The following is a 24,660-nucleotide window of genomic DNA, read 5'->3' on the forward strand; positions in this document are numbered from 1 at the left end:
GCGGCAAAGCAGGGGGAAAAGCAGCCGCGGGACGGGGGTGGGAAAACCCAACACGGTGCTCAGGTGCCCCCCCATCCCGGACACCTTACCCGCCCCCTTTGGCGTGAGTGTCTGAGGCCCAAGGAGAAAAGGCGACTCCCGTGCGTGGTTGTGTCCTTTGCTAAGGGCAGTCGTGGTGGGGTCCCTGGCAGGAGAGATGAGAGGGGCCCGTGGCTTGTCCCTCAGTGGTGCTCAGGGTCTGGGCTAAGTGAGGAAGGCTGTGGGTGGATGGTGGGTGGGCCATGGGAAGCGGCTAGGCGGAGCAGCAGCCAGACTCCCCTCCGGCTGGGAGCCCAGGGGCCACACAAGGCTGTCCTGTGGCTGGCACGCAGGGAGGAGGACCTCGGGGTGCAGAACCCCCACCAGCTCAGGAGCCCCTGGCAGACATGCAGCCAGGGGAGGGGAAGGCATGGGCTGGTGTCCAGGGCTGCTGTGCCACCTGCTGCTCGCTCGGTGACTCACAACGACTGAAATGTGCCCCTCGTGATTCTGCTGCCCAGACGTCCCACAGCAAGGCGTCAGCCGGGCCGTGCTCCCTCTGAAGGTCTGGGGGTATCCCGTCCTCGCCTCACCCCTAGATGCTGAGGGCGGCAGGCAGCCCTTCACAGTCCTTGGCTTGTAGGCACATCCCTCCAGCCCCTGCCGCCGTCCTCTCTGCACCTCCTCCTGTCCAGTCTCACCCCAGTCACGGGGTTCAGAGCCTCATCTTAACCACAGCCGCCCAGGCCCTACGTCCACAGCAGGCCGCGCTCTCAGCCATGGGGGTGGGAGACAGGAGGGTGGGGTGGCATGGGGGGAGTTAGGCCATCCACATGTCCTCTTGGGGGGCCATGATTCAAGTCACTGCAGAAGACTCAGTCCCCTGCTCTGTCCGGTCCCTGCTTGCGCCTCCCCTGGCTAAAGCACAGGAGAGGCCAGAGCCCGACAGCCCTCTCTCGCTGCATAATTTGAATGAGGTGTGGGAGGCCCAGGGACCTCTGGGACCTCAGTAATAAATCTCCACGACACCCCAGAGAGGTGAGGATTAACGTCGTCATTTTGCAGCCTGGGGAGCACGTAGCAATCTCTCCTCCAAACGGCCCGGTGCCAGCCACTGTATTTTAAATTATTTAATGCAGAGAGATATGGATGCCTTCTAGAAATTGTAAAGCTTTACATAAGAATCCCCGCCCCCCACCAAGTTCCCATTGTGTCTCAGGGACAACGATTTCATCTTAAACGTGCAAAGTGAAAAAAGCCACATTGTGGCAAAGCTTCAAAATTCCAGGTAAATCCCACCACGTCTCAGGAAATTCGATTGGGGACGAAGTCAGTCAGTCCCGGGGCAAAGGACCTCTTACTCCCCCTGCCTGCGCCAGACTTGGCATGGTGTTTAGTTTTTCATTTAAAGACAAAATCTCACGAGGAATGCAGACACAGACAGACGTGAGTGGTGTCCCCCGCTTGCCCGTGTCACTGGCCTTCACAGCAGCGTCTCATCGGGACCTGGTCTTGGCTTAGGCAGTGGCTGCCCATTTGCTGTCCCCAGAGGCAGCCACTGGGGGGCCCCTGAGGCCTGGACTTGGCCGTTTGTTGCTGTTTTTTGAGGACTGCCCAGGGTGCCCGTGCACCGTCCGGGCATTCGCCCAGCGCTTCTCCTGCACCCGTTTCCCACCTCTCCCGGAATCTGACAGGCTCTGGATTCCTTCGGACCAACGAGGTGTGTGTGGGAAAGTGTCCCACGTCATTGCTAGCCCGCTGTTAGAAGGCTTTGCACGCGACTCTACAACGGTTTATTTCCCTGTCACGGAGACCGAGAAGGTTCCCGATGTTGGAGCCACAAGGGGACGACACAGCCGTCGGGGCGGGGCTCTGCGCAACCCCACCACGTACGCCAGGTAACATCAGCTCGGACGCCATGTTGCATCAGGCACCTGAGCTTTTGGGGTTGTTACAGCAGCTAAAGCCCCTCCTGACTAGTGTGCGCGGCCACCTAGTTTACTCATAAAAAGGAACTGGGACAGACTCGGAAAAAGAAACCAAATAATGAGACGCTTGGTGTGGGACACGGCAAACATCACGAAGCCTGAGATAGCCAGAAGCTGAGAAGGGCCGGCGGAGGGGGGGAAGGTGGAAAAGTTTTCAGGACAACACCCCACAAAACAGCGGACATCCTGGGGGACGACAGGAAGGACACGGGGACAATGTCAGCCAAACGCAGGCGCACCCACGACCCCCCGAGGCTTACCATGGCTAAGGGGACGATGCCAACCAGGTCCTTCTGGCTGACGAAGATCTCAGACGCGGCCACGTCCGTGGTCCCTGTGTGCGGGTACTCGACCTGCCAGGTGATGGGCTGCGTCCCCGACAGGCTGCTGAAGCCGGCTATCTCGAAGTTCATCTGCACGACCTCACGGAACAGACTGCCAGCTCTGCGAGAGGACAAGAGAAAGCAGCTGGGTGCTGACTCTGCTCAGTGGGAGACCCTTCCTGCCGCCCCCTCCCCCCCACGGCTCCGCTGGTCACCACTATAACTGGAATCCACGGGCAGGGAGCACCCTTGTCAGGGACGGCACCTGCAACCCGGCACCAACCGCAAGCCGGGGGCCCGGGCAGTGGGGTGGAGCAGCGCCCACAGATCAAGCATCTGGGCACAGAGTCTTCAGCACTGACCACTGACCTGCGTATGTGCTGGCGAGTCCCTCGAATGGACTTGAACCAGCTCTTCAGGCAGTGAGCTAATTCGGTCGCCTCACCTGCATGTGTGAGCCCAGCTGACCTCTGAACTAAGTGGACGCCCTCCCAGTTGAGTTCCATGCAGTGAGATAGGTGCCGCAGGGGGCCCCTCCCTGGCTCGTCCCGTAGGGCTCAGGGCATAAAGCTATACCATCCAGGCTGCCTTGAGGCTGGGGGCAGGCTTGGGGCAGGGGCCCACTGGTCACAGCCGCCCTGGGGGACTCGGGTGTTCAAGTGGGCAATGAGGCAGGAGCTGGGGAGGGAGTCAGGGTCCCCTGGTCCTTCTGGGGGAGCCCTGGTGGTGCCTCCCACATCCCAGCCCCCCAATGCTCACGCCAGCCCCAAGTGACAGCATGTCCGCTGCCACGGCCCCTGCGGAGTTGGCCATGGCTCTGGTCTGCGGTTCACCCCACTTGCCTTGTCCCTGGCTAGGCCGTGAGTGCAGTCAGTCCACTGGCTCCGCCACAGAACTGCCTCGTAGCTTTTAATGAAGCCTCTTCTGTTTCGAGGGGCTCGTTCGCAAAAGGGACTCTGTTGCCTGACATTAAGAATTCCGACCAACACCCTCAGTTTAAGGTGGGCCAAGCATACGCATTTCTAGCAAGCTTTCCCCAGCAACCCTGCGACTTTGGGAACTGCTGATGGTCCAAACATCTCATGTTTCTCAGGTGGTGAAATTCAGGCCCAGACAGGGCGGTGGCTGCTCAGTCACGGAGCTGGTGGGGGGTGGAGGCAAACTGAGGGCGGCACATCCCAACGCCCGGTCCCGCACTCTGGGTGTTCTCCCCTGTGACAGCTGGCGGTCAATCGTGAGATCCGAGACCCCCGGAGAGCTCCCCTGGATGGGGCTCTGGGGGCCGCACCCGGCTGGCTGCCTAGTCGGCGCTTGGTCTCGGGCTGCTTTCTTGTTCTGGGGACCTGGGTGAGTAACTGTGCCGGGTGGTGGACAGCCTGGGTGTCAGAAACCACGGGCCAGTTTGTGCCGGGGGCCAGAGAAGGGGCTGTCGAGGACGCTTTCCAGATCTGCTGGCTCAAAAGAATCGGCGCTGGTGGGGACAGGGAGGGAGGGCTTCCCAGCGCATGGCAGGGTTCGTGGGGTGGGCCAGGCTCCAGGGTGACCTGGAGCCCAGCCCTCACCCGGATACTAAGTGTGGTTGCAGGGGGCGGGTCAGCAGCCCCCACATCTCAGCAGACACCCACCGGGAAGGCTGCTGTGTGCAGGGGAATGTGGGGCCTTCTCCATAGCATGTAAAGAGAGAGACACCATATGTTCTTACAAACCGTGTCCCGAGCGTGTGCTGCCACCGCTGTGACATGTGGCGGAGAAACCCCTTCCTTTGCTGGGGGCGTGCTCACTGAAGCATGCGCCCACTCAGGCTCTGGGGCATCTCAACGGCCACAACGCTCATTCCTCACCTGTCACCTCAGCTGGAGCAGCAGGTGACGGGAAAGTCACCTCACCAACCAAGCCCTGGGACCCATGCATCTTCCTTATGTCCTCTGGGCTGGGAGTGCGGCCCAGAGAAGCGTGATTTATGGGGTGCCGGGCGCTCCTCTGGGGGAGAGGGATCCAGCGCCAGCTCAAGAGGGAATGATTTGCCTCGGAAAGTGAGGGAGGGGCATCTGGACCATCTGCCTCCTTCTCTCGATTTGCAGAGTGGGGGCCTGAGCCCTCCCCATTGCACGGAGTCGAAACGAGGAGGCAATCAACGAGCGGTCAGTCTCACACACTGAGGGCAGAGCTTGGCCCTAGGTAATGTCAACAGCATCAGCTCTGCTGTCTCCAGCAGGTCTTGTCCTACTTCATTCTCCGGGGCCGTAGCTCTGGCTGCCTAAAGCCACCTTTAAAACATGGCCCTTTGGGGCCGGGCCAGGCGCTCCCCTCCCTGCGCACGAGCCCCAGGAGGGATGCGGACTCTGTGCTGTCCCCTGTGAATGGGGACTCATTCAGGGCTGTCACTCTACAGCTGTCCCTGGCAGACACGATGGCGCGGCACAATGAAGGCACTATGCTGGCAGACGGGGACGGAGAATAGAACACGTGTGTCTGTGGTTCCGTCGGAGGGCAGCGCCTCCCACTCTCTCCAAGCCGGCGGGACCGTGGCAGGGCCTTTGCCGCGAGGGGCCAGGAGCTCTCGTGCCAGCCTGTGAGGCGCCCTGATGCTGGAGTAAAAAAAGGAGGAATTTAAACCCTTACGTGACTCTGGAGAACCGCTCAGGACCACCACTTGCTAAATCAATAGTGTAGACTTCTTGCAGTAAAAATATTTCTTCAAAAGTGTCTTTAAAAAAGGCTCTTACTCCAAAGCAAATAAATTCTGCCAATAGCCACGATAAAACCTGGAGCACTCGAAACCCAGCTCACCGAGCCTCTTAGCTGTCGGACCTCATCCCGTAAACAAATGGGACCTGGGGGTGTGTTGAGAAGCCACGAGGGTGTCCCCAGCCCCCACTGTAGCATGTCATGGGGCTCAGCTCCAAAGTCACCAGCCACGGCTGACCGCTTAATGCCTGCAGAAAGAAGTGGGACACACAAAATGGAGAGACCACCCTCATGAGGGGGAGCCGCTCCAGGGGGACAGAACCGTTTGGGCCAGGCTTGGTTTTACTCGTTCTACTTCCTGTTTATTTCATGAAGCAAAGGACACGGGCATCTCTGGGAAGGGCTGGCTTCTTCAGACCCTCCCACGGCCCCCATGGGGCCCCCCAAGGCTCTCCATCGCCAAGAGCTGTCCGTGGTGCTGAAGCGGATCCCTGTGGCCCCGCAAGTGATAAGCAACAGATATCTCTCCTTGCCGTGATGCTGGGGGCAGGGATTTAAAAGATGCCTCAACATTCCCAGGGAAAAGGAGGCAGAGAGTGGGTGAGAGCCAAGGGAAGTTTCAGGACGAAAACCTGGGGCAGAAGCGGCGCTGGACAGGACGCCCTGGCTGGTGCCAGAGCGAATTTTCCACTGTCCCTGACACGGGAAGTGGTGCTATTGATGGTGGGGGAGAAAGTTCCTGGAAGCTTCCAGTCCTCCCAGATCCCTCCGTGTGCACGTCCCCACCACGTCCCCAGAGGTCCCTTGGCCACATGGCGGGGGCTCCGTCGTGCGCTCCTGCTGGCTTTTGCTTTCCACGCAGGTTTGCTGCAGAGCGTGGGGCTTCCTCGGACCTGACGTACCAGGAGTGTGTGCCGTCTCCGTTCTCAAGGAGCGGACATTTTAGCTCAGGTGGGTCACACTCTAGGAGGTACAGTTGCCAAAGGCCTTCGAGGTCTGGGTGGAGGAGGTGTGGCCCCAGACACCGCTCAGCGGGGCTCTGCATCCACGGTGGTGGCCCCCCAGCATGGCCTTGGTGCTTCCCAGCAGGAGGAAGCACTGAGTCCATCCCTTCAGATCCGACTGGCCGTGAAGACACTCAAAGGAAGATCATGTGGGGGGACAGAGGACCGCCCACCCTGGCCCCAAGCTACTGTGCCAGATAAATTTAGCTCCACGTGGGAGCCTGGAGAGAACCGGTGGGGAAATCACCCTATTTACTGTGAGAAATCATAACTATTTGAAGACAGTAAGCTTGGGACAGTTGGTCACACAGCAATAGGTGACTCATGAAGGCTCTGGCCAACACGGCTCTTTGCTTGAGTCCTGGGGAGCCCCAGGGCCACCTGTTGACTTTGCTGGAATGTGGCAGAAGCAGGGAGAATCGGCCGGGGTGCTGGAGCATGGGGCTCTGAGGGCCTGCCCGCATCTCCACCCGGCCCTCGGGGCCTGAGTGCGCAGGGCGGGCAAGCAGTGGAAGGTTCACCCTGTCCGGGTCAGCTGGGGAAGAACTGAGACACACCCTGGCCTGGCTGTGGTCTCCCGCAAAGGGGGCCAGGGGACAGGGCACTGGGTACGTCAGGGACTGTCCCTCAGAGACCGGGTAGGGACCCGGAAACCTCACAGACCTTGGCGTTGAGCGATGACCGTGCCCAATAGCTGATCCTACCTGCCTGCGGATGAGGCTGTAGAGAGCAGGACATCCGAGGACCACAGGTCTCCTCCGGTGCTATGATGGCCCTTCCCTCCAGATCCATCTTGCAGAAGATAGGGCTGAGCTGGGGACTCCGAGTCAACCGAGCTCCGACCTGAAATGCCTCTGTGAACTTGGCATCTGTGTTTGCTCGCTAGCTTTGCTGCTCCCAGGGAGAACCAGGTAGTATGTCAGATGAAGGAATAGGGTTGAGTCTACTGTTATGTTTTGATCCTTGAACCCGCAACCCTTTGGTGTACAGGACGGCACCCAACCCACTGGGCCACCCGGCCAGGGCAGGGGCACTCTTTGCTCACTGGGGCTCGTCAACGGCACCAACACCCACCACGGAAGTGGAACTGGTGTAACTTGTCTATGAGCAACCGCCCCAGGCCACCTCCCGTGTCCTCACAATACAGTGCCCCCTGGCCCCCCTTCCACCCCCCACGGAACATACTATTCTCTGTACCATCTTCTCTCCAGTTCACTCCGCCCTGGCAGTCCTAGGGTGACGCAGAGACCCCCGCTCCCTGGGCCTCGGAGCCTTGGAGCCCGCCCCTCCCCACCCCCCGACAGCCCCGTGGCCCGTCCCAGCATCCGCCCTGGTACCCTCAGCTCAGCCGCTGCTGTGCCGGTATCAGCACACAGCACATTGCACACTCGTCAGCACCCGGTTCACCACCCGCCTCCTCCTTCTCGGCAGCAAGCCCCACGAGAGCGAAGACGTCGTTCTGTTCACGGTCAGACCCTCGAGATGCACCGTGGCGCTGACCCCTGGGAGGGGCTCGGTGCATGTTTGTGGGATGAATAATGAATGAGTGAGCACTCCTGGTCCGAGTTCCTGATATGCACCCGCTTCTCTCCCGCCTCCAGTCAGGCTCCCATTAATCTCCCCCCAGGAGGGAAAAGGAGTCAGTGCTCGGCCGCAGACGGGGGGCAGGAGCATCCTTGGAAGCTATCAGCTTTTCCAGAAGGGCTGAACGCATTCCAAGAGGAACACGGAAAGCGGAGCCGACTGGAGACCTTCCAGGGAAGACACGCTCTGGGGGCCACTGCTGCAAGGTCGCCTTCTCCGGCTGTCACTGGAGGCAGCCGCTGGCCCTGCTCCAGAGCCTGCCGCTGAGTGTGACGCCCCCGCGCAGCGCCACCGATGCAGAGGAGGGGCTGGATGACCTGTGCAGCGGCCCCGCTCACAGTCAGCGGCCGGAGTGGGTGGCGAAGGGCCTGGTGGCAGCACCAACACTCCCACTAAAAGTACTAGGTTGGGGGGGATTTACTTATAAACTAGAAGGTGGGGTCCACTCCGTCCCTGAGCCCTCCGCCCAGCCACCAACCGTTTCTAAGTCCCCACACGTGCCAGGGGCTGTCATTTGGTGCCAGGGACACAGAAGTGAATGCTCCCTGTCCATGGTGGGTCACGACCTGCCATGAGGAGCCCCCGAACCTGCTGCCAGTTCCCCACTTATTTCATTAAAGACACAGGAGGGGACAGAGCGGGACTGATGCAGACGCTGCGCATCTCCGTGGCTCCGCTCCATCCCAGGGGCCTTCCTGCGTCCTCTGCCCGCAGGCGGGGTTTCACCAGAGCTGGGAAGGTGGTCTCATGGGTGCCCCGCCCCACACTGTGCTCTGCAGTGGGGGTCCGACCATGCTTTTTGGGGAGAACTTATGTCAATCATTCCTGTCCTCCTATTGGATGTCGTCGATCCCAGCCCCATGATATGGCTACTCGGTTCCTCCTTTAGTAAAAGGAGGGTGTGCTCGGAGTCCGGATCCTCCGGGTGTTACACACTGACTCCAACACACGTGGGCGTGGTCTCCACATCCGTGGCCAGCACTTTGGGAAGTGGGGCCTTCAGAGGCTGTCCCCACCTCCTCCCAGGGATCTGGAAGTGACATCTCACTCTTGGGTCTCAAAAAAAAAAGCTTCCTTGTGTCCTGACCCCGAGGCGGGCTGCGCCTGAGAAGCAGGCAGAGGCGCGAACCAACGTGTCCCCTGTGAGCCATCGGCAGAGCCCGCGGGGGACCGGCATCAGGAGAGCGTGTCGTGGATGGAAAAACAAACAGGGGATCAGAGACTGTTTCCCCGCCTCGTTCTCCAGGGAAGGGGCCGAGAGGAACGTGGGCAGGCCAGCCACCCTCGCTGTCGTGGGCAGAGGGGAAGGATGAGGCTGCCACCGAGCCAGGGGGTGGCCATCAGGGGGAGCAGGGCGGTTTCCCACATCAGAGGCACTGCCACCGGAACTATTTGGCCAGGGATCCAAGGGGACCTCCAGTTCAGAAAAAGCCATTTTTAGGTGTCTTGAAAGCTGCCGAAGGGAGAGTGAAGATGCCGAAAGGAACCGGAGCCTTTGAGACATCAGTGTGAAGGCTGCAGTTTCGTCTTCGAGTAAGCTCCTGGAGGTGGGCTCCCCGTGCCGCGGGCTGAGCGGGTTGGTGACCACGGTGCTCCCCTGGACACGGAAGACCATACCCCACAAGGGTAACGATGGTGACAATGCTAATGACGATGGGAAGCACGTAGCACAGGACTGAGCACTGAGCACCTGCTCCCGAGGTGGCAGCTGAAATGAGACCTCACCAGTGCCTCTCCTTGTGCCCAGCCTCCCAGCTTGTGGGGACCCTGCTGGCACCTGGGCAGAACCGTGCAGCTGGCTCGGCACTAATCCTGGCAAATGGTGACGCTTGATCCCAGAGAGGCAACGACCGGAGCCTGGAGAGGGAGGCAGAGCCTCGCTGGGCTGGACTTCTTTGTCCTCTGGTTCCCGGTCCCTGTCCCACAGCAGCAGCGAGCCTGCAGGGCTCCGTGGGCAGGCAGGAACCACTGCTGGGTGGGGGAGGGGATTCAAGCACCCGGGATGCAGCCCAGGGCAGTGAGAGATGGTTTGCGTCGGCCCCTAGCTTGTCCTCATTCATCCTTATAACTGTGTAGTGAGCTGGACGCTGGCGGGTTACATGGGGGGAGAGACACGGGCCTGGGTCTGTGGTGCGTGTGCGCCGCACTGGGGGCTAACACACGGTGGCCGCCCAGTCCCCACGCTGCCCCTACCACGTGGCTCTACTCGGCCCACAGGGAGGAGTTAGGACGGACCTGACTCATCCGTGAACCCGGACCTGAGCCCAGATCTGGCTCCCTCCAGTCCCCACAAAGGCGCCAGATACACCCGGGACGTGGGTCCCAAATCCCATGTGCCAGTGGTGAGACACCCTCTCTACGCGGAGGCCCGTGCAGTGGCGGGGACGGCACATGCCTCACGGGACTGGCTCGAAAATGAAAAGCTCCAGACTTCCAGCCCAACGAGGGCACAGAGCTTTCTCTCGGGTTAATTGAAGAGACAGAAGGAGAAAGACAGGAGGGGGGGGACAGAGGGAGGGGGAGGGGGAGCTTGCTTGCTGTAGGGCAGGGATGTGGTAAACATGAGAATCACAGAGTTGTCACGACCGGTGTCTCAGAGTGCCCCACTGCAGAGCCAGGCTCGTGACAGGAAGACTCAGTCCTCAGAGCCCCTGAGGGGCCAGACCTCTCACTGCCTGGTGATGAGGAATGGTACGGCCGGGACCCACAAGCTCAATGGTCCCTAAAGAAAGAGACTCAGCGATGGGATGTCACCGTGGCCTCCACACCAATGAGGTCATTGGACGTGGGACTTGGGGAACCATCTTTGAGGTGTGTTTGGCCAGCGGCGGTCACTGTTGCCAGCACCTACTGGGAACGCTGCCACCACGAGAAACGGTCTCGGCACCGAGAGACGCCACCTCCATCCCCTTCCCCCTCCGAGGGCTAAAGAATCTGTGAGTGTTGTCTGAGTGAGTGAAATGAGGGGCAGAGACTTGGACTCGGGGTCTCCAGGGCCCTGGTCCTGCACCTCTCCCCACCCCAACCCCCATCTCTGCACCCACAGGCAGACGAGCGGCTGCCCTGGACACTCTGAGGGATGCCAAGGCCACTGCGGCTGTGGACAGGCCGCTGGGATGGGACCTGAACATGGCTGCAGAGATGCCCCTCAGGAGGAGATGGGGGTGCAGGGGTCCCAGGACCGTCCATGCAGCGTGCCCGCAGCTTGGTCTGTCCGTCCCACTCGCGGTCACGTGTCCTCCGATCCGCTTCCCTTTCTCTTTCAGGTTAGTTCCTCTCTAACATTTGCTACAATGTTCTTGCCACGAGGGACGAAAAAGAAAGGGGGAAAAGACCCCAGGGAGATACACGGGTCAAGTCTCACACATCACGGAGGGAGAGTTAGGTCAAGTCGGCACTTGGGTGGTTGTATTTGCTTATGTAATAGTGGAAAAATACAAGTCCAATCCCTTCTCTCCCCGTAGCTAATAATCCTCTTAACCACGACAGAGCCAACGTCTGGTCTAGCAAAGTAGGTCAGAGATTGCTAAATATACACCGCTAAACAGGTCTTTAAGACACAAACTATATAAACAACACATTAATACAAATGTATGATACAAATTACATACGAGTGCGCATTATATATTTATAACACATGCTGTTAAAGCACATTTGGCTATTTCCGTTATTTGCCATCTTTTGGACACTTAAAAAGATACTTTGTGGCGCAGCACGCACATAGTAACAGCCCAAACGCTACAGAAAAGAACTCAGTGAAACAAAGTTTCTCTCCCATCCCTGACCCTTAATTTCTCAAGTCCCCTCCCATCGTAGAGCTTTCCGGAGATCTGCTATCCAGTTACAAACATATTCCTTTGTTTCATTTTTAATTCTGGTAAAATGCACATACCATACCATTGACCGTCTCGGCCGTTAAGCTCACAGTCCAGCGGCATTAAGCACATCCATTCTCAGGCAACCACCCCTGCTGCAGGTCTCCAGAACTCTTCCATCTCGAAAAGTCTCCACCGTGTCCCCACTAGACACAGAGTCCCCTCCTCCAGCCCCGGCACCGGCACACATTGCACTTCCTGTCACTAGGGACCTGGCAGCTCCGGGGGACTGCATGCGTCCCACTGGGCCCGCCCGTCCCGCCGCGCACAGTGGCCTCGCGGTTCACCCATGAAATTGGATGCTGAACACTCGCTTCATATTTTACCCTCAAACGTTCGGGCGCCACACGCATGGCTGGGTCCCTGGCATTCTTTTCCCACTTAGCAATATTTCCTAGAGAACGTTCCAGATCAGTGGCTACAGATATAACTCATTTTAAATGGCTATATAATATTCCGTGGAAGGGAACTGCCTGGGTTTATTCAGCCGGTTGTTTCCAGGCTGTCACGGACGGGGCTGTGACAGATGTCCAGGTGTAGAGGCCACGGGCCGCAGGCCACGTTCTCACACACACCCCATGGGGTCATGGGTTTGGGGCATTTAAATCTGCCCACCATTGAGGTGCTGTCCAAGGAGACTGCACCAGATGTCAGTGGTGGCACCCTAGAACATGCGTCCCCCCACCTCTGTGGGCACTGGGCTTCAAGGAGTCAGGGCCCCAAGGGCAACCACCGTCTCTCTCCTGGCTGCACACCAGACAACAGCCATGGGCAGCTCAGGCCTCAGCCCCGGTGAGCCAGCCGCCCTCAAACCCAGGCTGGCCCTGCGATGGGTTTGGCTGGAGGATATGGCAGGAACAGCCTGGATGGCGTTTTCATGGTTTCAGATGCTCACCCCAAACTCCCTGAGTTGCAGGCTCTCGGTGGGCCCACACCTCCCCCGTCCCGCCAGCACTGCGGGAGACCACGGGGACAGGCCCGGGCTGCCTCCTGGTGAAGGGAGGGGCCCCCGTAGGCTGATGCTTTGACAGAAACTCTTGCATTTGGAATGTCCCTCCTTCAGTGCTTGGCTCACAGTTCCCAGTGGGGGATGCTCCTTTACACCCGGGTTTCCTGCATAAGAGAGACCTCGTGTCTCGTGTCTTAAATATTTCCCCCAGGGGGTCACTTGTCTGTTTCCTTTTCAAAAATGCCTCACTGATGTGCAGGGTCCAGAGCATATGGCAGCATACAAGTGCATCTGTGTAACCTGTTAACATTGTACATTCGTTGCATATGCAAAAATGATGTATAATTAGGGGCACACAAATCACACATGTGGAAGCCGGTGGCATGGATTTAATTGGCCATTTCCTTGTTGATGGACAGTTGTTTTCCACGTTTTCCCTTTTATAAGTGTCTCGAGTTTTCTGTAACCACAGGAAGGGGGACTGTTGCCTCATAGGAGCCAAACACCCACACACTGGGTAGAAAATTCCAGATCGTTTTCCAAAGAGTCAGTACCAGCTGACAGTCCCATGTGGGGGTATGAGTTGGCACTCCTGCTACACGTGTGTTGACGTGCCTTTCCCCTGTCCACTGAGCGTTTTTCCTTAAGTTTACCAGAAACTTTTATTTCCTCTCTGTGAACGCCCTGTTCAGAGTCTTTGCTCTTTTCTGTTGGGCTGTTTCTCTCTTTCATATTCTCGCTACGACCCTGTGTCTGGCACATGGGCTGCCAACACTTGTGACATCATCTTTATTTTTATTTTTTGAAATATTTTATTTATTTATTTTTAGAGAGAGGGAAGGGAGGGAGGCGGAGAGGGAGAGAAACATCCATGTGTGGTTGCCTCTCACACGCCCCCTACTGGGGACCCGGCCTGCAACCCAGGCCTGTGCCCTGACCGGGAATCGAACCAGCAACCTTTCAGTTCACAGGCTGGTGCTAAATCCATTGAGCCACACCAGCCGGGGATCGACATTGTTTTTAGATGTTTGTGTCCCCAACAAAGCCTGTGGTCACTGAGACCTGTGACCCTGCTGCTTTAACCCTGACCTCCTGCCATCTGGCTCCCGTGGCCAGGAGGCGGCGCTGCGCAGAAAATGCAGAAGTGAGATGTGGACTGGAAGCCACCTGTTTGGGTCTGAACCCCGGAATGCAGCTGCCTCCCACACCCCACCGGCCCTCAGCTCCATCCCCTCACCCCTTCCCCGATGGGCCGAACCCGGGCTACCCGTCGCCCCCGGTGCATCTCCCCAGGCACGTGAGGCGACATCTGCATTCTCTGTGTCCTGGCTGCGTCCCTTCATGACCTGGCGCCTCTCAGACCACCCTGAACCACAGCCTCGTGTTACGCCCTAAAAAGAGAAGATGAGAAGTTGGGGAGATGGACAGCAGCTGCTGGCTCTGCAGTGCACTCCGGCTGGGGCCCGGCCGTGTCTGATGTCCTGGCTGGTCGTCGGAACGGTGACCTCTGCGCTTTAAAGACTGGCTGGCAGAGGGGTTCAGAGACAAGGAGCAGGGATTCTTTTTCTAACCGCTGGATTGGGAAGGATCCTCTTCAAAGGAGAGGCAAAGCTGGCTGTGAACTACTGCTAAACCGCCCACGACGCGTGGCCAACACAGGAGGAGTTTCCTCCCTCGCAGAGGGACGCCGGGTTCGCCAAGGGCTGCATCGCCGACCTGGACGTCGTGTGAGCTCGCTGCCATCAGCCAATCCCACATTTCTCTCGTCCTCGTGCAGTTTGAAAGGAGAGACAAGGTTCGGAACGGGGATTCCAGCAACGTTGTGACCGACTCGGGCGCCCTGCCCATGCTGCCCCGTTCTTGCTGCCCCACGTCCACAGGCTCAGGGGGCTCAGACCCACAGCCGGTGCTTATGGTGGGTTTTGAACTCGCATCTCCGTGAGCCTTTCTCACAGCTTGGGAACATGGTGCTTCACAGTGTCTTTGCCTGAACTGCTGCCTTCACTTAGCGAAGTGCCACTCACGTGGGCACAGACTGCAGCCAGCCCTGGACAGAGGCCACACCCCTCATCCTACCACGCCCCTCACCATGCCACGCCCTCTACCCAGGGATCGCCTGTCTCCTCCACTGTGTCCCCTTGTGTGTGGCCCCAGGATTCCACTGAAGAGATTCCAGGAAACTGGCCGAACTGGTGGAGGGAAGGGGGGGTAACAATGATCCCCTAAAGATATCCCCCGCCCCCATTATTTCTATTTGGAGTAATGCTTTCTATGATATGTTTGCTTTCTAAATAGCTGTCTTGATTATTTAAAAAAACAGAAAAAGAAAACAAAATTTCCCAGCCACAACAGAGGAGGAAAGAACCTATTGGGGAGACCCTTTGCACCTGATAATTCACAATCAGGTACGAAGCAGGCTTTGCAGGTGGGAAGGGCTTTGGAGGGGGGAGAAGGAGAAGGGGAGGTGTGACTGCTGGAAACGCCAGAAAGAGCCAGTCAGGAGTGGGCGCCGAGGAGCTGACAGAGGGGAGAGGGGCGCTGCCCGAGGAAGAAGTTGGAATTCACGGCGACAGTGACCTTCGCCGAGGCCTTGCGTGCCAGGGCAAGCCCCTGCCATCTGCTTGCCCAGCCATTCCCGGGAGAGTGGCATCCAGCAGGTAGCTCTCAAGATAATTTTAAGTGGGGCTCCCCAGTCGAGAGGCAGGAGGCAGGCAGCTTGCTGGCTTCAAGGCATGACCTACATTCCAACTTCAAACGCACCCTTCTGCTCTGACAAAAGACAGGATTAAGAGGAGCGCTCTCCTGGGGCGCTCAGGGGCGGGGCAGCCTTGCAGGGTCTCAAGGCTGCAGCCGAGCGTGGAGCAGGGGGCCCCCTGGGCCAAGAATCCGATCGCACTTATTTCTGTGTTTGCCTCTCACCCGTGGCCTCTGGCGCTGGGGGTTCCACGGTTGGGAAGGATATAAAGTTTCCTCCTGAAGTAAGTTTACTGAAGCAGAAGATAGAGATGAGTTTTGTATAAGATACTGACTGAATAGTAACAGCAGGTATGTCCTGCAGCTATGACAGATGTCACGCATGGCACTTAGAAGGTTCTGCCATGGGCACCTGAAGTCCCCGCCGAGCACCCTGGGTCTGCAGCAAGGAGGGCGGCCTCTCCAGGCTTCTAACAGGCCGTGAAGGCGGGACCCGAAGGCCACCGATCTCTCTGTGACCTCAACACAGGAGCCCAAAGCCCTAAACAGGTCAGCAGCCAGTTCAGGAGGGCAGGGCAGAAGCAGGGTGCTGAGGAGTGAGCCGGTGTCCACTGGCTGGGTCACGCCCTGGGAGGGCCGATTCCTCTGTGGGACAGTCTCTCAGGCTGGGGGACAAGGCTCATTCGGGGCCTCAGGGTGTGATCTCCCAGGAGCGCAGGGCTGCTGGTCCGGGGCGTGGGCTTCGGTAACGAGGCGGGCGCGTGGTGAGCAGGCCGTGCCCGGCGCGGGGGGCTGCAGTGGTAACACTGCCTCGTGTGAGTGAGTGAGACTTTCTCGGAGTAAGCACTCACACGCACGTGCGCAGGTGACAGCGGGTGAATGAACTTGACCGTGGCGATCACGTCCCGATGTGTAAGTGGTCAACTCCTCCCCTGGGTGCTCAAGCGTAGGGTCCGGCAGAAGCAAGGCCTGCCTGAGTGCGGTGGGCAGGGTGATAACAGTAGGGTGTGACGATTTCGATTGGAACAGTTCACCCAAAATGTCACAGGGTGGGCCTGGGTGGGCTACTGGTATGTTGCAGAATGACATGCTTATGATTTTGTAGTAAAAAAGGGGCGTTATTTGTGCTGGACCCTGTGTACTCACTTTTATCTGCAACTTTACCACAATACAGCCGGGGGGCGGGGGAGGCACAGAGGCTTATGCGGCCCGTCCACACGGTGGACTGGGACTCGGCCACCAGCAGGAGCAAGACTCTGACACAGCCTCGGCCACAGCGGGGAGGACCCTCGAGACATGACGCTGAGGGAAAGACGCCAGACACGGAGGCCACACGGTGTGTGATGCCACTTAGGTGAAATGTCCAGAACAGGCAGGGCCACAGGGGCGGGAAGTGGATGCGCTGCTGCCAGGGCCTGGGGGGGGGGCGGGTGGGTGAAGAGGACAGAAGGCTGCGTGGGGGCTTCCTTTCGGGGTGATGAGAACATTCTAGAGGGACGAGGGCTGGACAAGTCTGCCACGTACTAGAAAGATTCTGCCCTTGAAAAGGGTGATTTTATGGTGTAAATTAGATCTCGATGAAAAGTTGTCTAAGAAACAAAAGGCGTAAGAGAGGTGAATTTTTAAAGCACCTTTTAGGAGCTTGGACCCGCCCCCCTCCCAGCACAGTAAAAACTTCCCAGCATCTTCATCACATTCGCGACTGCAACCGCAAACGCTGAGCTCCAGGAACCGGGTGGCTGGCCTTGGAGCTCCGCAGTCCGCTGGCTGGGTGGTCACGGGCAAGCTGTCCGCAGCCACCGCTGTCCAGGGTCCACGGGGCAGTTACGGGATGCAAAGTGCGCAGAGAAATCTCCAGCACGCAGAGGCAGAGGGCTGTGGTGCCGCTCGTCACTGCCTGCTCACAGAGGCAGAGGTCAGTCTCACCTGAGGGGCGGGACTCAGAGATGGGAGCCACTAAACAGGAGAATGTGTCACCGACGGGTCCTTTTAACCTGCTGAGCACCCGGCACCACACCTTATAGACCTGCCCCCCTCACTCAATGGCGCACTCTTCTTCACCCACAGACACAGGGGCTCGGCTGATTCTGCGGTCCCCCCAAGGCCAGGTGACGATGGGGGAGGCAGGTCTCAGCCTCTGGGAATCCGGAGGTCACGCGATGTGGGGAACCACTGTGAAGGCTGAAGAGGACCATGAGGCTGCTGAGCGTCTGCACTGGGAAGCCACGCATGTTCAGAGCATGTTTTTCCAAGAGAAAAATAAATAAATAACAGAACAAAAACTAAACAAAAAAAAATTAAAAAAGAAAATAAAGAATAAAACAAAAATTAGAATAAACCAAAAATTAAAATAAAAAAAGAAAAAGAACCAAAAAAGAAAGAGGAAGAGCATGTCACTCCTATTATCTGATTCTACGGTGTTTGTGGTTTTCATCAAGTTTGATTTATGTTACAATTCAATAAGTTGTAGATAAATGGCAGCAACGTACATAATAATTCTTGTCGGCAGACGTGCAGATAAATGGTGCCCGGTGGAGGGACAATTGATTTCTCGTCTCCCCCAAGTGGAAGAAGTTTTTCACCCATGTACAAATTTGTTTCACGGCCTATATACGTCTCAGCTTTCCAAACCCTCCTTTCAATGGTAGACCATTTTTCAGGCTCCCTCATTAATCACTGGCTGGCTAAAAGTTTTGACATGTTCATTTTTTTGTAAGAGAGTCATGATTGTCCTGGTTTTTCTATTTTTTGGAAAATTATCCTGTAACCGAGTAGAAGCTGGTCAAAGTTATCACTCCCTAAATAGTAGTTAATAAGAATACCAGAGCCTACTCACGCTCCCACAACAGGACGGTGGGAGGGAGTGTGTGCTTCAAGGGAGGGGCATGCGAGGAACCTCCCTCCCAGTCTGCCCTTTGTCACAGCTGACAAGGAAGTGACTGTGTTTCTAACCAAAACAGGCCTGGCCAGCCTTCATCTGTCACACTGGCCACCACCTTCCCCATTTGTCCTACTTGGGACACAAGTAAGATGCGATCTTGGGAGCGTGAGGGATGGGACCCTGCGCCGAAGATCTCGGAGCAGGAAGGAAGACTCAGCTGGGGTCTCTGGGGGAGCCCCCACGCCAGTCGGGCACCGGCCCAGCCTCTGAACTTCACGCCGCCTGCATCCAGGCTGGCCGCGAATGCATAAAAACAGGGAGAAAACTGGCCAGATTCCAGAAGGAAGTCGAACCCCAGACTCATTCGTCAAGCGGTCCTTCCCGACACGCACGTCAAAGCGAGATCTGTGAAGGCCCACGCATGCGCTCGGGCTGCTTAATTGTTGACAACCACGAGCGAGCGCGGCCCAAGTGGCTGAGCTCCAGGAAACGTCCGAATGTGCCCCGTCTTTGCTCGGTGTGACAACCGTGGCGTGTGCATGCCTGTGTGTTTCCGTCCCTGCATTTTCTTTCTCTTCCGTTCCCACCCCTTCCCGGTGCCGAGCGGCTTTCCTGGGAGAAAGGGGCCCCGGCCGCATTCGCTCCAGCTTCTGTGCTTTTTGCCACTCCCCCCGAACACGGCTGGGGTTTATTCTTCATCTCGCATTAACGGCATAAAAATCACCGAAATGGATCAAAGCAGGAGGAATCCAGGGGCTTGGGGAGCAGGAGTGAGTTCAATGCTTCTGAAGTTGGTCTCTGATTTTGGTTAACTTTTTATTCTCTTTTTGTCATTCATGGTTTTGGCCCAAGACACTGCACACCCGAAGTCCTATCTGAGGTGGCTGTGTAAGCCACCCTCGCCGAGCGGGAGACAGTGAAAAATTAATCCAAGCCCAATGTGACTAAGTTTTCACGGAAAAAAAGGAACCCCTTGAATGTAATCGTCCCCAACAGCTGTTTGCTGACTGTCTTGATTCACCACTTACCTGTCGCGTTTTGCCTCCCTCTGCGCGAGCGGCTTCAGGCGCTGTCTCTGTCTTGGTGCCACCGGCTAATAAAAAGCCGATGGTGTAAATGGACAATGGAAAGTGTGCTTTTATTTTTCCTTCCATCCACCCTTCCTGCACCCTTCACCCCTTGGGTGAGGAGCCCTCTGCTCCTTCAACAAGCATTCTTTAGAAACACCGCCCCCCTCTGGGGAGGTAGGGGCCAGCTCCTTCTCTCTTTACCCCATTTGAGAGCCCCTCAGTGCCTTTCACTCTGTGGAGAGGGGACTGCAAGGGAATCGGGCCCCTGCGCCCCCCTGATCTCGCGACCAGGTAAGGCACCAGTCTTACCAAACCAAGGAGGCCCGGAGGAGGGGCGGGGGAGGACCGTCAGACACTGCTGACCCAAAACACAGAACCTTGGCCTCCCCGGGGAACACCAGGGCCATTCAGCGCCAAGGAGCTGATGCACGAGAACTCCTTTGTTCTTGAGGGCGACCTCAGGAGGCGAGAGAGCCAACCTCCCTTTCAGAGATAAGCACACGGAGGCTCAGAGAAGTTACGTAACTTCCCCAGTGCTGCGCAGCAGACACAGCACAGAGCTGATTTCCAACGGCAGAGCCTTCTCTCTCAACCACGTGGGGTTATCATAAGAATCAGAGGTACTGAGCTAGATGGGAACTTCTGCATGGAAGCAGCTGAGGGCAGCCGCCGGCCATGGTGAGTGCAGGGCCCTGCTGGGCAGGGGCTGGCCTCTAGGCCGGCGTGGGGAGCTCGCTCCCAAGGCTGCTGGAAATAATAAGAATCACACAGTATCGTTCCGTGAGCCTTACTAAGTAACAACCACAGCGCTCAGAGGTTACAATGAACTCGCAGTTCACCCCTGCGGGTCCTGCAAGGGCTGATTTTACAGACAAGAGAGAACCTGAGGCCTGGGAGTGACTTCCACGGTGGCACCGGGCCAGGACGCAGGCCCCGTAGGGCTCTGACAGCGGCCCAGCAGCTGCTCTGCAGAGAGGGATGCCTGGCTTTCACATCATTACTGCCATTACCTCGGGAGCCGAGGAAAGCTCGGGCTGGAGGCAGTGCGGCCTTAAATCTTTCGTCCCTGTCGTGCCGGCCGGCTCCCCTGGACCCTCCTGGTTCCTGCTCGTGCGTGTGGACTGTTTGCAAACCCTGCCCAGGTGGCCCTCTGCCCTCGAGCCCTCTCCTTCCTGTCGGGGGACGTCCCACCAGACTGGGGTCCAGGGACCTCGGCGCCTCAGACTCTGCCTGATGACTGAACACTCTCCCGGGTCAGAGCGCCCCCTCTCCCTGCTCACCCGCCTCCACCTCGGCTGTCCTTTCCCCTTCATTCTCCAGTGTTTTCAGATTCCTACGTGGGTCAGAGATGACTCACTGCCCCTGTCTCCCAGCACACCTTTTTGGAGTGGGGCCCGACGAAGGACGAACAATGACCCTTCCCTGCTTCCCTTGCAGCTAAGCGTAGCCTTGGGCCTACGTTCCGCCCACAGGATGGGAGCGGAAGGGACCTTGCAGCTTCTGGGTCCTGCCTTCACAAGCAGAGGCCGGCTCTCCACTTCCCCCTGGCCCCTGGTTATGGGTTGGAAGTTACCCTGGTGATGAGCCATCTTGGCCTCCGTCCACCACAGCAGCATCTTCGGGTGTTGCCGTGACGGACTGGGAAGAGTCTGGGCCCCCTGCCTCTGCCGAGCAGACCTGCCTCACAAACTCACACATGAAGCAAAATAGAAACCAACTTCTCTCTCGCTGAATCGGTGACTAGGGGGCGGGGGGCTGTCATAGCAGCTGACCCATTCACCCAGACCCACGCACACCTCCCTGGTGACCACTGCGGGTCCCAGAGAGTGACTCGCTTTGGTCTGTCCCCCGCAGAGAGGTGGACCCTCAGCCGAGAGCCAGCCCCGTAGTCAGGGGACTTGCCTGCGCCCTTAACGGAAGCGTCTGCATTTCCTCCTGGGGTGGAAAATTACAGGCATGATGGATGAGACGTCTCTGCCACTTAACCAGCCTGGTTTACACACCGCTGCCGAGAAAATACCGCACCGAGATGGGACAAGTGAGGAATAATAAGGCCCACTTATGAAGAATTAATGTGATGTGCAAAACGGGAAGAAAAGCCTTATTAGGTTACCGGGGACAGGCCCGCAGAACAACCTGTCACCGCTCCGTGGAGGGAGCAGTCGGGGAGTTCGAGGACTAATTTAAAGGTATTAGAATAATCTCTCTGCGCTCAGAGGCTGCCTCTTCGCCCTGCTCTTTTTAAAAATCTCCTAATACGTGTTGCTGTGATTTCTCCTGAACAAACCCCTGGAGGGTTTTGCCAAGCGAGGGGGTGCGGCTGTCCTGTAAACACCTGCTGCCCAGTGGCGTGGAGGCCGTGGACGGGGAGCGGGGCGGGGTCTCCCGTCTCTCGGAGACTGGCGAGGGAAGGAACTGGCGGCAGGAAGGGGGCGCCTGCCACCCTCACTCAGGGCTGCATCAGTCTGATCTGCTGTGAGTCTGTGGTGGGCACGGCCCCCCGCCCCCCCGCCCTGGGTTCCACGCATTCACCAGGAGCACTGTTTACACAGGTGCGGCTGCACCGCCCTCCTGCCTGAAACATTTTCGAGGCTCCTCACTGTTCTTCGGAGGAAGACAAAAACACATCTCCGTTGCCTGGAGCCCAAAGCCCTCGCCCCCGCCCACCTGTCCGTCGGGGGGCTCCTGGGGGGTGGTGCCCGTCTCGGACTGTGGCAACGTGGTCAGCCCTCGGGCACCCAGAGCCACCGGAGAGAAGGAACCTGGGCTTCTGACGCATTGCAGGCGGCAAACCCCTTTGGATTCCCGAGTGTCAGAAAGTCCACGCGCAAGTGCAAGCCTGGTGGCCTCTGGGGACGGGAGCTGGGGGAGCGGAGGGCACACCATTCCGTGTATATTTTGAGTTCAGAACTGGGTAACGGATTACCTGCTCTCTCCCCCACACAAAAGTAAGTACGTAAAGAACAGAGAGACACAGCAGCAGAAAGGGAAACCGTGCCTTAGTGAAGTGACAAATGATAACATACCTTAGACCCCTGGGGTCGATTGATCCAGTGTCAAAGCAAGAAAAATCGAGCCCAGGGACCCACAGGCCACGGCCGTCCCTCTTCTGCACTTCCAAGTTCACGGTGCCCTGAGACAGGGAGCCAGCCCAGAGCCACCCAGCTCCTAAGACTCCAGCAAGAGTGTGACTGAGAGGGTCCACAGGGGGACAAGAAGGGAGGCGTGCAGAATCGAGCGCCAGGTTGCCTGACATCAGGGACCCTCTGAATACGTGAAGGTTCCCCCTTCATGGGTGGTCGGTGGGCGGCTGAACCACGGAGCTCGGGCAGGTGCGTCGGCCTTGCCGACTCACAGAGGGGCTCTGTCCCAGCCCCGTCCCAGCCCTGTTTAAAGACAATAAGCTGAATAAAAAGAGAAGGAAAGAAGCAGGAGCCAGGAAGTCTCAGTTTGGAGCCAGTGTATCTATGGGTCACACCCTCAGACCCTTGCTTCCGCGGGCAGCGCAGCTGGCCCAGCAGGGGCCGTGCGCTCACACTGTACTCGCTGACGCTCACCTTCAATGCGAGGGAGCGTCTCCGTTTCCTGGTGGAGACGGAGGTTATTTCTCAAAACCGCTTTTAATCATTGGCACACATATTCAGTTGGATGCTTCCTCCCTCTGAAGGTCTTCATCTCTTTCCTTTGCCCCCCAATTGCAAGACCACTCTGTCCCTAGAAGCCCGCGGAGTTGTGCGGAAATAACATGCACACAGCATTTTGCGGGGCGCCGGGCGCTATGAGACATACAGAGTCATTTAAATTCCTGTTCCTCAGACACTGCACCTTCCTCCCAGAAGGGGCCATGACTGCAACAGTTCAATAAAGAAGCCCCAAAGGAAAAAGGAAAATTGAAGAAGGCGTATGTGACCCAGCGTGGGTGAAGGTGTTTGGTGAAGAGAGCGGGGAGTGGGGCTGGGCTGGGCCTGGCGCGGGTGGCAGGTTCGCCTTCCCTGTAGCCTCACAGGTGGCAGCCCCAATGTCCCCACTGACTTTGCAGAATGCCCACAGTGTACAGGAATGCCTACTTCTTGTTGCGACAAGAATGCCCATTGAACTATGTCCCTGCTCCAATATGGCTCGTAGAGTTTTGCCCTTCCTGTAATGTACATTAGAACATAATAAAAGTACCTCGAACGCATGATTTCAAAGATGTTATTACTAACAATGAAGGCGCATTTTTAAAAACCAGGACAATGGAAAGCTGGTTCCGAGGAAACTCCGCAGTGAGTAGCAGTTCCGGCGGGAGGGGGTGAGGCGCGATTGGGGGCGCATTCCCGGCTGTGGCCCGACACTGTCCCGACCACACCAAAAAGCACTGACTTGGGGCGCCTGCCAGTTTCTTTGGTGTGAGTCCTGCTCCTACGGCCGACCTCACTGACCAGGAGCCAGGACAGACACGCCCCAGGAACCTGGCTCTGGACCCCGTCAGCACACCCCGACACCGCAGAGGCAAACACGGCCGCGGAGACCTCACTCGAAGAAACCAGCGAATGTGCGGAGGGCGGCCAGGCTGCCCCCAGCTGGCCACAACCCTAGTTAGTCCACGGTGGCCAACAATTCCAGGGTTGAAACGGAGGGAACACAAGCATTGGACCGAGGCTCCCTCTACCGAAACACCCAGCGTGACTGACGGCGTGTTAACACTCTCCAAAAGCACAGCTGCACCCACAGCAGTTTCTGGAAAGCCCAGAGCAAACGGGGTGGCCTCCGGGACTGTTTAGGGCTTATCAGCAAGTCATCCCCCCTCCCTTGGAGACGCCTTCTGGCTGTGACATGAGGAACTATTTACATAAGTTCACTGCCTGTTTTACACCTCCCCTTTCATTTGCAAAATCTACACGAATGGGCTGGGCTAATTAGATTCATGTGCCTTTGACACAGGAGATTTAATTTGGCACCATCTGTTGCTTACAGAAAGGGACCGGGCATGCCTTTGGACATCCAGTCCTCACCCGCGGGCGTCCTAACGGTGCTCGGGGGGTGACGCAGGTGAAGGCTGGGTTTGGAGCCAGGGAGCTTTTGGGGACACCAGGTGTTTTGTTGTCTGCATGTGAAAAGAAGGGACGGGCGGGGGTGGGGGGCAGTTTCCAGCAAAGTGAGAAGGGGCAGAATTTTTCTCAGTAGCTGAGCAGCTTCACACAGGAAACACGTCCCAGGAAGGGTCGGTCGGTCCCCTGCGGCTAATCCCTTCAGGAAAACACCCTGATGGAGGGTATTGAGAGCCTCAGAATGACGGAACTTTCTGATTCTAAGAAGGAGCCTGGGGCAAAACGAGAAGTGGACAAAGGTTTACATAGAGCGGAGTTTCCTGTCCACGTGGGTAAAACTCAAAAGCCACATGAGTGTCCCACAACGCAGACGCGTTGGTTTACGCCATGGTAAGTCCACACGACGGCCTGTCGCGTGGCCGTCAGAGGTGTTTCAGCGGCGGTGATGTCAGGAGACGTGTTTTCAACAGAAGCCGAATATAGGGACAAGAGCTCTAAAGTCTGCAAATAGGTCATGATACCAAGTTTGTAAAATAATCAAACTCCACGACACAGT

At 57.5% G+C, this 24,660-nt stretch overlaps 1 protein-coding gene and 1 long non-coding RNA gene across 4 annotated transcripts in view; one reads left to right on the forward strand and one right to left on the reverse strand.

Moving 5' to 3' along the window:
- Window positions 1-24,660, reverse strand: part of TMEM132C (transmembrane protein 132C) — a 158,885-nt gene that overhangs the window by 33,144 nt on the left and 101,081 nt on the right. For all 3 annotated transcript variants that reach the window (XM_053928916.1, XM_053928915.1, XM_053928917.1), the window contains one exon: window positions 2,267-2,450. In XM_053928916.1, coding sequence (XP_053784891.1) covers window positions 2,267-2,419 — 153 coding nt within the window. In that variant the 5' untranslated portion in view covers window positions 2,420-2,450. The remainder of the gene's footprint in view (window positions 1-2,266; window positions 2,451-24,660) is intronic.
- Window positions 10,214-14,179, forward strand: LOC128781412 (uncharacterized). Its single transcript, XR_008427397.2, has 3 exons — window positions 10,214-10,541; window positions 10,652-10,871; window positions 13,790-14,179. It is a non-coding gene; the product is annotated as an uncharacterized lncRNA (long non-coding RNA).

Source organism: Desmodus rotundus, chromosome 7 (assembly GCF_022682495.2).
Source record: "Desmodus rotundus isolate HL8 chromosome 7, HLdesRot8A.1, whole genome shotgun sequence".
Classification (NCBI taxonomy): Eukaryota; Metazoa; Chordata; class Mammalia; order Chiroptera; family Phyllostomidae; genus Desmodus; species Desmodus rotundus.